Here is a 15,286-nt window from a genome sequence, read left to right as displayed (position 1 = left end):
ATTTTCTTATGTCTGTAGAGACCTGCTTTGTGTCCAGATATGTGGTCAATTTTGGAGAAAGATTCATGAGCTGCTGAGAAGAATGTGTGTTCTTTTTTGTTTGGGTGATACATTCTGTAAGTATCTGTTAGGTCCATCTGGTTTATAAGGTCAGTTAACTCCAGAATTTTTGTTTAGTTTTTGTCTGGATGACGCGCCCATTGGTGAGAGTGGGGTTATCAGTGTATGAGGGTCAACATGTGATTTAAGCTCTAATAGTGTTTCTTTTATGAACTCACGTGCCCTGTGTTTAGTGCATAGATATTAAGAATTGCAATGTTCCCTTGGATTTTTCCTTTGAGGAATATGGAATATCCTTCCCTATCTCTTCTGATTAGTTTGATTTGAAGTCTATTTTGTCAGATATTAAAATGACTACAGCAGGTTGCTTCTTGGGTCCATTTACCTGGGGAGTTTTTTCATTCTTTTACCATGAGGTGATGCCTATCCTCGATGTTCAGGTATGTTTCTTAGATGCAGCAGAAAGATAGATCCTGTTTTTAAATCCAATCTGTAAGTCTGTGTCTTTTTATTGGTGAATTGAAACCATTGCTATTGGAAGCTACCAATGAGTGGTGCTTGTTGATTCCTTTTATTTTTGTGTAATAGTGTGAGTTTTGACTTGCTGGTCTGGGATGACTTTTGACTTGCTGGTCTGGGATGATTCATTCCTTTTGTTTTCTAGGATGTGGTTAACCTGAACAGATTGAAGTTTTTCTCCTCGCTCCTTCTGTAGAGCTGGATTTGTAGATAGATACAGATTACATTTGATTTTATTTTGAAATATTTTTCTTTCTTTATCTACTGTGATTACAAATTTCGATAGGAGCCTGGGCTCACATCTATGGTCTCTCAGACTCTGCAGCACCTCTGTCCAGGTCCTTGTGACTTCTAGTTTCCATTGAGAAGTCAGGTGTAATTCTAATAGGTCTGCCTTTATATATTGCTTGATCTTTGTCTCTTGAAGCTTCTAATTTTCTTTCTTTGTTATGTACATTTAGTGTATTGATTATGTGCCAAGGGTAGGTTTTTTTTTTTTTTTTTTTTTTTTTTTCTGGCCCAGTTTATTTGGTCTTCTGTAAGCTTCTTGTATCTTGATAGGCATCTCTTTCAGGGATGTTGTTAAAAATATGTTCTGTGCCTTTGATCTGAGTCCTAGTACTGTTCATAGATTTGGTCTTTTCATAGTGTTCTAGATATCCTGAAAGTTTTGTGCCTGGGTTTTGTTGTTTAGATTTAATATTTTCTTTGACTGAAGTATCTATTTCTTCTGTCTTGTCTTCAGCGCCTGAGATTCTCTCTTCTGTGTCTTATATTCTGTTGCTGAGACTGGCCAGGTTTTTGTTTGACTTTCCAATTTTTCATTTCAAGTTTTGTCTCAGCTTGGGTCTTCTTAAGTGATCTATTTCTACTTTCATATCACTAATTGTTTTTATTATTTTATTCTACTGTCTGATTGTGTTTTCATAGACTTCATTAAGGGATTTATTCATATCCTTGTTAAGGTCCTTATATTAGCTATTTTGAAGTCTTTGTCTTGTACTTTGACTACACTGTATTTCTAGGGAAACCTAATGCAGTAGGTTTCCTGGGTTGTGGCACAGGCACATTGTCTTGGGTGTTGGTGATTGTATTTTTGCACTGGTATCTGGCTTTAGGGTGGTTGTGATTCTGGGTGTTGATACCCAGTCTTTGTTGATTGGGTGTTTCTGGGTTTCTGTTGCCCTCTCTGGATCTCAGGAAAGTGTGGTGGCCATGGGCTGTCTGGTAGGGAGTGCTTCTGAGTTACTGCTAGATGTGGTCACTGGGGGTCCTAGGTAGAATTTATTTCTAGGTATGGGGGCGGACAGGAAGGAATGGGGGTGGGCTAGAAGAGAGGGACTGAGAAGATACTTAGGAAGTAGGAAACTAGGATCTGGATCTCTAAGGCATAAAAATTAAAACTTGGAATGTTACTTTGGCTTTCATAGAATCAACTTCAAAAGGTAATCATCCAACTTTGGGGTAAGAAAATTTATTAAGAGGACAGAAAGATAAAGCCCAACTTTCAGAGTTCACAGACATAGCAAATGCTTGGTGTGAGCAAAAGGAAATGAACTTTTTGTCTGCAGGCTCAAGTGACACCCACATGTGGAGCACATATGAGATTAATGTTCACAAAACTTGATTTCATATTATGCAATAAATTGCTAAAATGCATCGGGCAATGTATTGAAGGATTAGGGGGACATTTCTTTCCTACTCTATCTAGCTCCTTAATTGTTAAGAACTTGCTTCAAGTTCAGTCATCTAACCCAGGTGATCACTCTACTTTTGGGAGGCGAAATGGTTTATTTGATGGGTGAGAATGAGAGATGCAGTTTTCTGGGCCTTTGAACTGGCCCCCAAGGGCCAAACAAAATGGAATGCTGAAGATTGGATTAAGAATCATCCTTAGTATTTAGTTTTAAGACATTTTGCTTTTCCAAGTCTACAAAGCATGAAGTAGGTTTAAATAAGTCAGAGATTTTGTTCATATTTAAAACCCCACTGTTAGAAGAAGCAGATGCTCAGACTGGTTACTGAGTCTTTACCCAGCTATTAAGTAGGATTAACAACTTGCTGTTAAAGAAGTGGTTCAGTTTTCTTACTTTCCTTTTCATTTTATGTGTATAGATGTTTTACCTGCATGTATGTCTGTGTACCATGTGTGGGCAGTGCCCTTGAGGCCAGAGAGGGCATCAGATTACTGTGGGCCTGGAGGTATAGACAGTTGTAGACTGCCATACGGTGCTGAGAACCCTCTGGATCCTCTGACAGAGCAGCCATGCTCTTAACCACCGAGTCATCTCTCCTGCTCTGGAGTCTTTTTGAAGCAGAGTTCAGGTTAAAAGATTCTTTGTGGAATTTATTGTTAACTGTACATTTTTGTCAGCACATGAACAATACTGAAAATGAACAAGCTTAAACTTTTATGATGGGATATCACTGCTCCAATTGAATGTGCTCTTTCTTTGATGTCCACATTGAATGATGAGTTTAATGGTTCTTTACACCTGAACCAAGTATTGGTTCTCATCACTCGGGTGATATTCTTTGCCTTAATGTCATACTCAAATTGCCTTGATCCACGGAAGAAATAGAAGAAGCCTAGAATTGGAGAGGCATGGTTAGTTACCTTGCATAGTGCAAACTGCTCCTCTGTGTTTTAATTTTATCAATGCAGAGTCCAATAGCATTGTAAAGAAAAAAAGTCACTGTGGAGTTATCGACATGTATTGTGCTTTTACCTCACTCTATGCAAATTATGGAGAAGGAAGCCTAGTACAAGTTTCAAAGTGTTTTTGAGTGTGGTAGCTAGACCCCAGCTGTCAGGCTAGATTTCAACAAGGCATCTCACTGAGGGGAAAAGAGGGGTCCCCTAGGTTTATGCATGGACCCTACCCTGATTTCTATAGATCAGCAACCCTTTTAATCTATTTCAGGCTTTGAGGTGCTGGTTTGATGTCATGCAGATAACCAATTGTGGCATCAAATGTTTTAAAAAGTAATCATTATAAGTGTGTGTGTGTGTGTGTGTGTGTGTGTGTGTGTGTAAATGTGCATACCATAGTGTATGTGTGGAGGTTAGAGGACAACTTTGAGATTCAGTGATTAAATTTGGGTCATCAAGCATGTAGCATCTATGTCCACTGAACTGTCTCACTGGTACTCAATTATTTCAGTTATTTCAGGCCTAAGTCATTGTCTTTGAGGATCCAGTATGTGGACTTTGTACATTAAATTACCTAAGGTTCTGGACTGAGGTAGAACATCTCAGTGGCAGAACATTTACCTGGTACAGTGGGACTTTCAGTTCAATCTTCAGTACATTGAAGGACTGCAAACTCAACAAAACAAACCCAACCAACCAACCAACAAAGCCAACTGCCAAATAGTCTTTTTAAATATCCTGGGTCTCATCCTGCTGCCTCAGATACTTGAAACACATAGTTGTCTCATACATGCATTCCAAGCTATGTATCTTAAAGTGTGTGTGTGTGTGTGTGTGTGTGTGTGTGTGTGTGTGTGTGTGTGTGTGTTATGAATACATCTATATGTATGTTTGAGAATCATTGTTCATCTTGTGAGTTTAGTCATCTTTCACACATTGGGGGCTCTTTTACGGAGTATCTTAGGTCAACAGAAACTAAAATTGATTTTGGTTCTCTTTATTCAGAGTTCAGTTCAGCATTCCTGGTTCAGTTTAATAGTGTCTGCAAGGGTAATGTGTATCAACTGGTGTTGAGAATGATAGTTATACTAAAATAATATGTTTGTTGCTTTCTTCTTTTGTAGTCTTCCAAGCATCCACACAGTGGAAGCACTGACACTCACCTTTGTGCTGGAAGGCAGAGTCCACATGGAGACCAATTCCTGGAAAGTGCTTCACTATCCTCTGCGGGAACCCTCTGTCCATGGCTTGCGCTGTCTCATCAAACCTGCATGAAAGGGTTTCAAAGGCTTCTGCTTGATGCCTGTTTGGTGAATTTAATCAACTTAATCTTTCTACTGCCCAGTTTAGAGTCAAGCAGGGTTATGGGAACTGAGAAGGCATAGTGGAGGGAGTCATCTAATAGGACCAATGATAAAACATGGCAAAGACTGTTTGATTGAATTATTTCCGTGTGTGTGTGTGTGTGTGTGTGTGTGTGTGTGTGTGTGTGTGTGTGCATACACATGATTGCAAATGTACACGCATATATGCTAATGTACCCAACTTTTGACATAAGTTCTGGGAATTGAACTTAGGTTCTCACATCTGTTGACTGCACCATCTCGCCACCTCTCTTACCATCTCTTAAAAACAATAACGACACTGCTAGGGGCCTAAGATAAAGCTTTGTGGACAAGGACTGTAAACCATCACTACCACCATCACCAACAAAGTAGTTTAGGAAAAGGGCCACACCTTCTGTCAGAGTAGTGCTTTCTGAGGGATTGCTAAAGCAAGTGGAGACCCACTTTGTGCCTCTTCTAGATTCTGAATGGCTATATTTCTGTCATGGAAAACTTGGTTGGCATTGATAGATTCATTATTTTTTCTTATTTTTATTTAAATTGGAGGGAGATCATCATCCAAGCATCTTAGTTTGATAAATGCCATACACTGAAGATGGCCCTCAACACGATCCACCAGGAGACTACAGACTCATTTTGTTTTTGTCTGTGTGTGGGTGATGCTGTGGTAGATGATGTCCTTACTAGTCATCCAAAAGGGTTAATTGTCAGAGTTACCTCCAGCACCAGATGCCCACAAAAAAGAAGGTTTTCCTTGTGTTGTGGTCACAGACAGCTGCATCAATTTTCTTCACTCGTCTTGGAAACCCAAGTGTGTGGATGGATTTGGGGTAATCAGACAAGACAGCATATCCCCTGATCACCCAGAAATTCTCATCTAGAGAGAGAAAGAGGTTTCTTTATGTTTTCTGCTTCATGTCTTACAGGTAGAAAGAGATGACTCAGGAAGTGTGAAAACAACTGGATACTCAGTTCCTCAGCTCCAAGCCCAGTTATCGCTTCTCTGCTCTTTTTTTCCTTGTTCTGTTTATTTTATTTGCTAAATAAGACAATACTGTAAAAGGGAACATAGAAGTGAGATAGATTGTCATCTTTACTTGGAAGAAAAAGAATAGACTTCCATAGTTTTTAAAAAATATTTATTTTTATGTATGGTAAGATTGTCTGCATGTGTATCTCTATACAGTGGGCGTGTGTGTGTGTGTGTGTGTGTGTGTGTGTGTGTGTGTGTGTGTGGTGTCCATTGTCTTAGTTATGGCTTTTATTGCTGTGAAGATACACCATGATTATGACAACTCTTATAAGAAAACAGTTTCAGAGATTTAGTCCCTTATCATCATGGTGAGGCATGCAGGCAGACATGGTGCTGGAGGAGGGGCTGAGAGTTCTGTATCTTGATCTACAGGCAACAGGACATGGTCTGCCACACTGAGAGTAGCTTGAACAAAAGACACCTCAAAGCCCACCACCATAGTGACACACTTCTTTGAAAAAAGTCACATCTACTCAAAGTCACACCTCCTAATAGTGTCACCTCTCTTTGGGGGCCATTTTCTTTCAAACCACCACACTCACTGAGGCCAAAAGATGTCATTGGATCCCCTAGGACTGTCATGAGTTGCCATATGGATCCTGGAAATCTAACTCAGAACCTATGGAAGAGCAGCCAGCACTCTTAACTGCTGACCAGCTCTTGACTTTTATGGTTTTTATCATATGTATTTCTTTTAGTGAACTTGGGGTGATGGAAATCATCACAGCCTAGGGAGAAGCCTAGCTCATTGTTACTTTTGACAGAAATATAAATTAGGTGAGAAGGTCTATCATTCAACTCATGATGAAGATTGTATTTGACTGAAATACCCATTGTCCTGTTTAGGAAAGAGGAGGAAGAGGAGGCAAGTTTACCTTTGAAAACAAGGATCTGATCTCTGGGGTTTTCATAGGCAGCTTGAAGGTCAGTTGGCAGAGATGGCCAGAAGGAAGCAATGAACTCAAATTCAACATCAGCGATATCAGAGTAGGTCCTCCATAAATGCCTGAGTTAAACACAAAACACTTCATGGATGTTGCTTGGGTGTCTGAATCCATCAACATGTTGTCATCTTTGGTTTGTCTTTTTTTGTGGCATGTATATGTATGTCTGGTATGCATGCATATATGTGCATGCATCTTCTATATGTGGGGCACACATGTGAATGCATGTGTGTGTGCCTGCGTGTGGAGGCTTCAGGTTGCATCTGGATGTCTTCTTCGACTGTCCTCTACTTCATTTATAGAGGAAGAATCTCTTGCTGTGGTGTGCTGATATATGCTTAGCAGCTGGCTCTCCAGGTGGTGGAAGGCATGAATGTTAGTATATACAACCAGTTTCAAGGAGATGTGAACTGATGTGCAAAGGTCCCCAAAGTTTAACAATAGGCTCCTGAAATCAGCTGGACATTGACTTTGAGATACTCTTCAGAGTGTTCATCAAGAAGCCATTGGACATAGACTTTTATATTATAATCTCTAGTAAATTAAATTTGATTAAAATTTTTCAAATTAATTTACCAAATGAGTATGAGATGTATGCATATAGTAAAACATTTAAATAGTATGTGCATTGTAAAATGTGAAGCACACATGTTCTCACAGTGACCAGGACTTCAGTTTGCCACCATTTCCTTTGAAAAGAAAAGTCTTCATATGAAGGTGGAGTGTCAAAGGTTTACCTGCCTTTAAAGAACATGACTTCTCTGCGGAAGGTAGTGATAGCATCCATAGCCAGGCCTGGGTCTGTACAGGCGTGGGGCTCGGGGTTTGTCTTTGGCTTGGCAGGTGTCTTGGGTGGACTTCCTTTGGGGAGAAAAGAAAGACTATGGTGGGTTCAGAAGGGACAAGAACTGTGCCCACATCAGGATCTTACCTAAGCACGGGTTTACTTCATGATACTATTTCAGGAAGCACGCATGCCAATTTCCTCTCTGAAAAGCTTTCTGCTTAGTTACATAAGTTCAGTTACACAATGCTGCTCACCATAGATGGACTGAATCCCATCAATATCATCCTGAGAAAGTGGGTATTTGCTAGGATCCAGGGAGACATAATTGGGGAACATCAAAGCTGTTTGATCACTGGAGTGAGAGAGCCCCAGAGAGTGACCAAATTCATGAGCAGCCACGAGAAACAAGTTGAACCCTTGATAAAAAACAGAATACATGTCCATGTGAGTTCATGAAGAAATTTAACTCAGTAGGCAGATGGCTTGAGACCACTTACTCAGAAATGGGTAGTATTAGTTAGCTGGCAGGATTGTATACACTTTTATTTCCAGGATCCAGGAGGCAGAAGGAGGCAGATATCTTTGAGTTCAAGGCTAGCCTGGTCTACATATGTTCCAGGCCAGCCAAGTTTACATGGTGAGACACTGCTTGGAAACAAAACAAAACAAAACAAGTGGATAGCATTATTTTAAGAAATTTAGTAGCCAGTTTTGACTTTATCTGATCATCCTTATGTTCTTCTGTGGTCCTCTATCAACCAGACTAGAAAGCCCTAGTTTCCTACCTTAGCCCTTAGCAGTCTAGCCCTTGCCTTTTTCCAACCACAGACACGGCTGCACAGCCCTCTGGCCTTTCTTCCCCATCTCACATTCATTTCTCATCTGTACTAAGTTCTTTTTCTTGATCTTTGAGATGGAGTCTTGAGTTTACCTGGCCGTCCTTGAACTCACTGTGTAGTAGAGGCTGGTCTTCAACTTCTAATCCTCCAGTCTCCACCTTCCAGGTGGTAGGATTGCAGACATGCACTACCACCAATAGATTCAGTCCTGGGGGTTGAACTCAGAGTCTTGTGCCTACTAGTCAAAACTCTTCCCACTGAGCTTTATCCCCAGCCCTGTGCATTTGTTTCTCTGCTAGGTCAGTGTATACTAGCTCCTACTCTCTTCTACTCCAAAGGAATGCAGTACAACCGGCAGATGACAACTCCCTTTGGGCTTCCAGCCCATGTGGAGCCTAGTTGAGGGTTATATTTCTCCTCTTCCTAGGAAAAAAAAAAACAGCCTTTCTAAACTTGAATCATAACTTTGCCTTTTTGATAGTTCACCTCACACATGGTCTTCTGCAGAGGGCCAGAAGTAATGTGCAATGCAGCAACTAACACTAATTATTGGTTAAGGATAGTCAGATGGTGAAATCTTCTACTTCTGGAAGAAAAGTCTACCGGAGGAAGGTTTCCAGTTATCTGTTTGGCAAGTGCTTAGACCATTTCTTATAACTGATAGAGCACATGTACTCTGGCTTTGAACCAAGATGAAATCCTATGAAATAGTGGTTGTTCTTCAGTAGAAGATACACAACAGTTATGTTCACTCTGCCTTTCAGCATAGAGAGCAATGTTCCGCATTCTGTCCTCTTCTCTGTGATGCTGACTCATGTGGCAGTAGTCATACCTCACCCCAGACTCCTCCTGTTGCCTGGAGATCAGCTACTGTTGACTACTCTATCTGTCTCAGCAGCACTGGAAGGTAGTAACTTCATGTGCCCAGTAGAGAGAGAGGTCAGTCTTTGTAGAAAATAAAACGGACACAAGCAGCGTATTTGGACTCTCAGAATCAGGGATGATCTGCAGCCTTGTGTGATGCTCATCAGACCCCAGACCCCAGATTGTTGAGTCACTGATAGGGATAAAAGTATGGTGAGATCCAGAAGTTCTGCTGAGCCTGCTCCTTCACTTAACAGACACAGTATCATCATGGGGAAGTTTGGGTGTTTTGTTCTAAAAAATTTCAGTACACTGAGACTGGAGAGACTAGTCAGCAGTAAAGAGCACTAGTGCTCTTCCAGAGGACCTGGGTTCAATTCCCCAGACCCACAAACTCCTGTTCCAGGGTATCTGGTGTCCTCTGAAGGAATCATGCACACATGTGGTAAGTACATAAGCAAATGTGTAAGCAAAATACTAATACATAAAACAAAACAAATAATGTTCAGTGCTAGTCAGGTCCTTCAAAGAAATAAAGTCACTTACTTGCCTTAAAGTAAATATCAAATGTAAGAACTAGGGTCCAATTCTATTGTTGATGGGGAGGTGGTTAGGAGAGAAGGGCTATGCTTTCAAACTGATTCTTTATGGGCCATCTACCCACAGAGTATTCTTTACCTCAGGCTTAAAAGCACCAGCCCTCTTAAATTTTGTTGCAGGCTTCAAGCTACAGGTGACTGCAGCCAGTGGCTCAGTGTGCAGCCTGGTGGTGAGCATGGGCTCAAAGCTTCACATATCACAAAGGAATTCGAGTATCCATCACAAAGGCTGGGATTTTTGAGCACACCTTTGGGTTCATATAACACCTTTCGTAGCTTTATGCACACAGTGAAACCGAAAGCACTGTGGGCATTCAGTGTTATGCTAACGAGCGTATGGCTAAATGGCAAACGCTGTTCCTACGTCAGAACTAGTAACACTGTGAGAGCTCTGTTAGGACAAGACTACCCAATTACAACTATCATTAATAGTTGTTAATCACTTTACTGATGTGATCTGAGAATATAGAAAATTATGAGAGAGAATAAATTTGGACTCAGGCATCTAACTGCACAGAGATTCTTTAGATTAATGCAATATTTTTCATAGTGAAACTTAGACTCACCTCCTCCATCCTTGGCCGTCCAGTTTTCATCTTCATCAAAGTGAGTGTCACCACCTAGACCCAGACCAGGAGGAAAGGCATGGCCAAGGACTCCCAAGGGACCATCAAAATAACGAGGACACCAGCCATGGACTGAGACAGTTGATGGGGAGAAAAGTCAGCTTCCTGAGATCTTAGAGTTGGCACACCCCCTCCCATTGCATGCCTTACCTCTAGTCCTAAAGGCTATCATGATGTCTGCAACCCCTTTGGAAATCTTGGTGAACATCAATGGAGTGACCTTGCTCCAGACTTCTAGAGCTTTCTGAATGGCCTCATCCACATCAGCTCGTGTCATGTCTGGAGTGTAGTTCATTATTCTGAAAAATAGGCCAATTACAGCAATTGCAATATATATTCAAGTGATCTGTCTATAATCTATCTCTACCTATCAATTGCATATAAATGTCAAGTGATCTGTCTATAATCTATCTCTACCTATCTATCACCTATCTCTATCACTTGTACTTTCTAGTCACAGGCTGTAGTAACACATCATTGTGCTGCCACCTAACATTTGCTGTCACTTTATTTAAATGAAGTAGTTTTACATAACCTAACTCAGAGTTCCCCTTGCTGTAATAAAACACTTTGACCAAATGCAGCTTTACAGGAGGAAAGGTGTGGTTTGGTTTACACTTGTAGGTCACAATTCATCACTGAGGGACTCAGGGAGGAATCCAAGGCACCATGGATGAGCACTGCTCTTAGTTCACTCCCGGCTCATGCTTAGCTAGCTCTCTTTTTCTTCTATTTATTTGTTTGTTTATGTGGTGTGTGTGTTTTTATGTGTACTACATGTGTGCAAGGGCCTGCAGAATTCAGAAGAAGGCATCGAATCCCTTTGAACCAGAGTCTCATTCGATTGTGAGCTGTCGTGTATACCAGGAATCTCTAGCTTCTTAGCTAGCTTTCTTTCTCTTTTTCACTCCATCTCTTGTAGCCCCTTATCCTTAAATAGCTGAGGGAAAAAGCCTTTTTATACTGGGACTCATTCAAGATTTGAGATTTGACAGCTTTAAAATACACACGCACATCATGAACATACACACACAGAGATACACTACACTACACACACATACACACACGCACACGTACGAAACAGATCACAAACACACATGCACAGAGATAAACCACATATACACACACACATCACAAACACACACAGATACACACACACACACACACACACACCACACACATCACAAACATACCACACACACAGAGATACATATACACACCACAAACACACACTTAGAGATACACCACATACACACATCACACACACATTACTAACCTACACACACAGATACACTATACACACTCACACACAGATGCACCACATACACACAGAATTACAAACACACTCAGATACACCACACCACTCACACATACACACATATATATACACACATCACAAATGCGCACACACACACACACAGGTACACCACACACAGATACACCACACACACATTACAAACCTATGCACACAGATACACCACACATGCACAGATGATGCACCACATATGCACACACATCACAAACATACTCAGATACACCACACACACACACACACACACACACACACACACACACACACACAATCACATGAAGCCTTCCTATTTTTCCGTACACTTCATCTTGCCTCCACACACTATAGCAGAGGGTGGTTCTTTCCATCCTGCACTCACATTGGGGAGGAGAGCTTAAAGAGTAGAGCCTATCTGTCTAAGCCAGTGTCCTCTGCAACACCGGCTGCAGGCAGGAGCCTTTGGATTTGGTTTCTCTGTGGGTAAAGTGTCAGTAGCAATACTTCCCACAGCATAGGTCTAAAGTGGGGATAGGATTCTTGGAGCCCGTAAAGTGGCATGCACTTGTGAGGTGTCAGGCCTTAATTATGGTTGCTTCTTGGAGATGATTTGTTTGGGTTAGTTAATGTAAGTTGGTAGAGACATTACCTGTATGTGAGGTTGGTTTTTCTCCACCCAGGGAGGGTGTAGCCATATTGCCCCACATCGGGCACCCCACATCTGGGCACCTTCATGATCTCAAGGGTGTCTGAGTCCAGCTTTCCTGTCACTGCCAATCCAAAAAATGCCTGCATTTCCCGAAGTTTGCTGTCCAAGAGACTCCTGTTCCCGCTTTGGACAAGGTGACTGCCTTCTACTTCAGGAGAGTAGAACTGGTTGAGATAAGCCTGACCAAAAAAAAAAAAAAAAAAAAAAAAAAAAAAAAAAAAAAAAAAAAAAAAAAAAAAAAAAACAAACAAAGACAAAAAGAGGATGCAGGCAACAGGAGAGCAAATATTCTCTCCTGAGAATCAAATGACCTGAGAGCAGGAAATAAATAGCAATGGGAAGAAAGGCAGGACGCAAAGGGAAAGGAGGAGTCACTTAGTCCGCCAGTGCCAGGAATCATCGATTTGTGAGTGCCTATGTTAGACCCCCGAAAACTCAAGTATCTGGGGTCCCAGGCCACGTTCGCAGTCACCCCAATCACCAGTCAGATTTGAGAGCTTGCTGCAAACTGCATGAGGCTTTATTGTAATTTAACGAGCTAACCCCATGTTAGCTCGGGTCTTTCACCCACCCGCCATGGCGGATGGCCAGAAAAGACGGCTCCTAGGGGCTCCCAAAAGATCTTATAGGGCAGCGTAAGGGGAGTGTCTAGGGGTACGCACAGGCTCACGATTGGTGTGCCTCTAGGCTTGGAGGGCGTGCCCTGTGTTGATTGGTCAACTGGTTGTTATGGCCCACAGGCCCTCCCAGGGTGGTTGCTATGCTCTCTACATCATTGCTGTGCGCTTGTCCATAAAGCACACCCAGGGTCGTAAAGCATAGCACCACCAGCTAACTTCTGATTGGCTTCTTGTCACGAGACAGGCATCTGACTTTCTAGTGACTAAGGTTCCTTGTCACGAGACAGGCATTTGACTTCTAAGTGACCAAGGCAGGTTTATGGCAAGCACGTGTTTGACTGTTATGGCTGCCGAAAGGGAAGCTGGTTCCTTCACCTAGAGTTAGCCAAACCACACGGTCCATGCAACACGGGTCCTCTGCTAGCAGGCGGCCCACTCTGCTTGTTCAGGACTGGCACAGAGTATGCAGTTTTGCTGTTTATCTTGTAAACTTTAGGAGACATCAGGGGTGATTATCTACTTTTCACACTTAAATTATTTTATCAAAATACGATAAACTAACCAGATTTCAGAAGGAATTGCTGAAGCCACATACTTTTCATATATACATTTATATATGCATATATACACATTTCTACATTACATACATTTGTGTATCTCTCTGTATGTATACACACACAAACACATAAAGTATGTGTGCCTAAAGAGTTCTAGATTCTAGATTTGTGTGCTTGGTTGTCTTGAAATGTATTTGTGCAGATTTCTCTCCTCATGAGGTGTTCCTTTCTTCTCTCATTTTGGCCCCTTGGTGACCACTGTTTAAAGGTGTGGTAAATTCATTCTCCTCTCCGATGTCCCTTCCCTCACCTCATACCCAGTTCATATCCTTAGAGTTAGACACATGGAAGGGACCTCATTCTTCTGGGAACCTCTGGGACGCTGCAGGAATTTGGAAAGTCTGAGAACAGCTAGAGAGAAGCTAGACAAGGAACATTTTATTGCTAGTTGCTATCAGCATGCATTGAGATCCTACCTGGGCCAGTTGATCGTTTCCCCCATCTTTATCCTTGTGGTCTGGAGGAAATGCAGAAGAGAATGTTATAAAGTTTAACAGCAGGGTCAGAAGGCACTTCATCCCTGCCTCTTCAGTTAATGCTTGTTCCTGTTTGCATGGGATTTAGAGAATTCACAGTGAAACGTGGCACAAAGTGCTCATTTAATTAATAACAGCCAAGGACACTTGCCAGGAAGTGTCCCGTGACTCCCCCGCCCCAGAGAGACGGGAACTTTGCAACCAGTGTCTGCTATCCTTTATCCAGCATACTGCTCATTTTTGAATTGAGTGTATTACATAGCAAGGCCCCAATTAGCTTTCTCTTTTCAAAATTGGTAGTTTCCAACATGAATTTTGAAATGTTTTTCTGCTAGGAAGCGCTAGCATATCTTGGTATTTTGTGGCTGCTCTTGGCCACTAAGTCTGAGTATTGGGCTAAAGCCTGGAGATTTGGATGAACAACAAGACTCCTGGTCCTTTTCTGAGAGAATGTCTCCCACCTTTATTGTGGAGATACAAACTTACAAAAACCCCAGGTCAAAGGGTTCACAACAGGATATTGATCCCAGTGGGGTGAGGTCAGGAAAACAGGAGGTACTTGTGGTTATGCTGGAAAACAACTCTTAGAGACCTCATGGGGGCTGGGTTCTAACAGTATTTGATGTGCAAAGACAATTGATTTAGGAATTAGATTAAGCAAACTACAGCATCGTGCTACGTTCCGGCTTCTACATGAGTTCTGGAGATCCTAGCTTATCTCTTCCATGTGTCCAGCAAATGCTCCCCACTGAGCATCTGCTTGGCTCTGTGTTATTAATTGTAAGGAGTACTGTCTAGATCCACCTGCTATTTATTTTTATGTATTATGGTTTGTATTTGGATGTTTTCTGTAATACGTCTTTTTATGGTAGTGATGTTAAACATTCTTTATTTTGACTTTTTTTTTTTTTAACAGGACTGTCTCTCATTTCTCAAACTTTCTTGTTTGGTCTCCATATTTCACATTGCAAACTTTCTTCAAATGTTTGGTGACTCTGTGATGTACAATATGTTTGGACTGTGGGGAAAGAAAGTCTTCTGGATGCTGTTATATTCGAGGATGGACTGGGGAGTTGGAAAGCTTTCTTGAAGGAGGTGGCTGTGTCTCAGGCCTGCCATGTATCGAATAGAGTGGGATTTAGCTGAACACAGCAAAAAAATTCACAACAGTAGATGGTTAATAATACTCAAATTTATTTATGTTTTCCTCATGTAAGGACAACCTAGATTTGATAGTCTGTGGCTTCTAGGATGACTCTGTGTCACCTGGGTCTGAGTGGTTTCTCAAGACTGAGCCACTACACCT

The 15,286-nt window shown here is 41.6% G+C and overlaps 1 protein-coding gene across 1 annotated transcript; it reads right to left on the bottom strand.

Annotated features, from left to right (window-relative positions):
- Positions 1-2,932: 2,932 nt before the first annotated feature.
- Mmp27 (matrix metallopeptidase 27) lies at positions 2,933-14,058 on the bottom strand. Its single transcript, XM_027415177.2, has 10 exons — positions 13,921-14,058; positions 12,208-12,446; positions 10,421-10,569; positions 10,211-10,342; positions 7,597-7,758; positions 7,293-7,416; positions 6,487-6,617; positions 5,296-5,455; positions 4,396-4,499; positions 2,933-3,168 (listed from the first exon to the last, which is right to left on the bottom strand). The coding sequence occupies exons 1-10, from the start codon at positions 14,020-14,022 to the stop codon at positions 2,933-2,935; spliced, it is 1,539 nt and encodes a 512-aa protein (XP_027270978.1). The 5' UTR covers positions 14,023-14,058.
- Positions 14,059-15,286: the final 1,228 nt, after the last annotated feature.

Source organism: Cricetulus griseus, chromosome 4, assembly GCF_003668045.3.
Source record: "Cricetulus griseus strain 17A/GY chromosome 4, alternate assembly CriGri-PICRH-1.0, whole genome shotgun sequence".
Lineage (NCBI taxonomy): Eukaryota > Metazoa > Chordata > Mammalia > Rodentia > Cricetidae > Cricetulus > Cricetulus griseus.
This window is presented reverse-complemented; position numbering and strand designations above follow the sequence as displayed.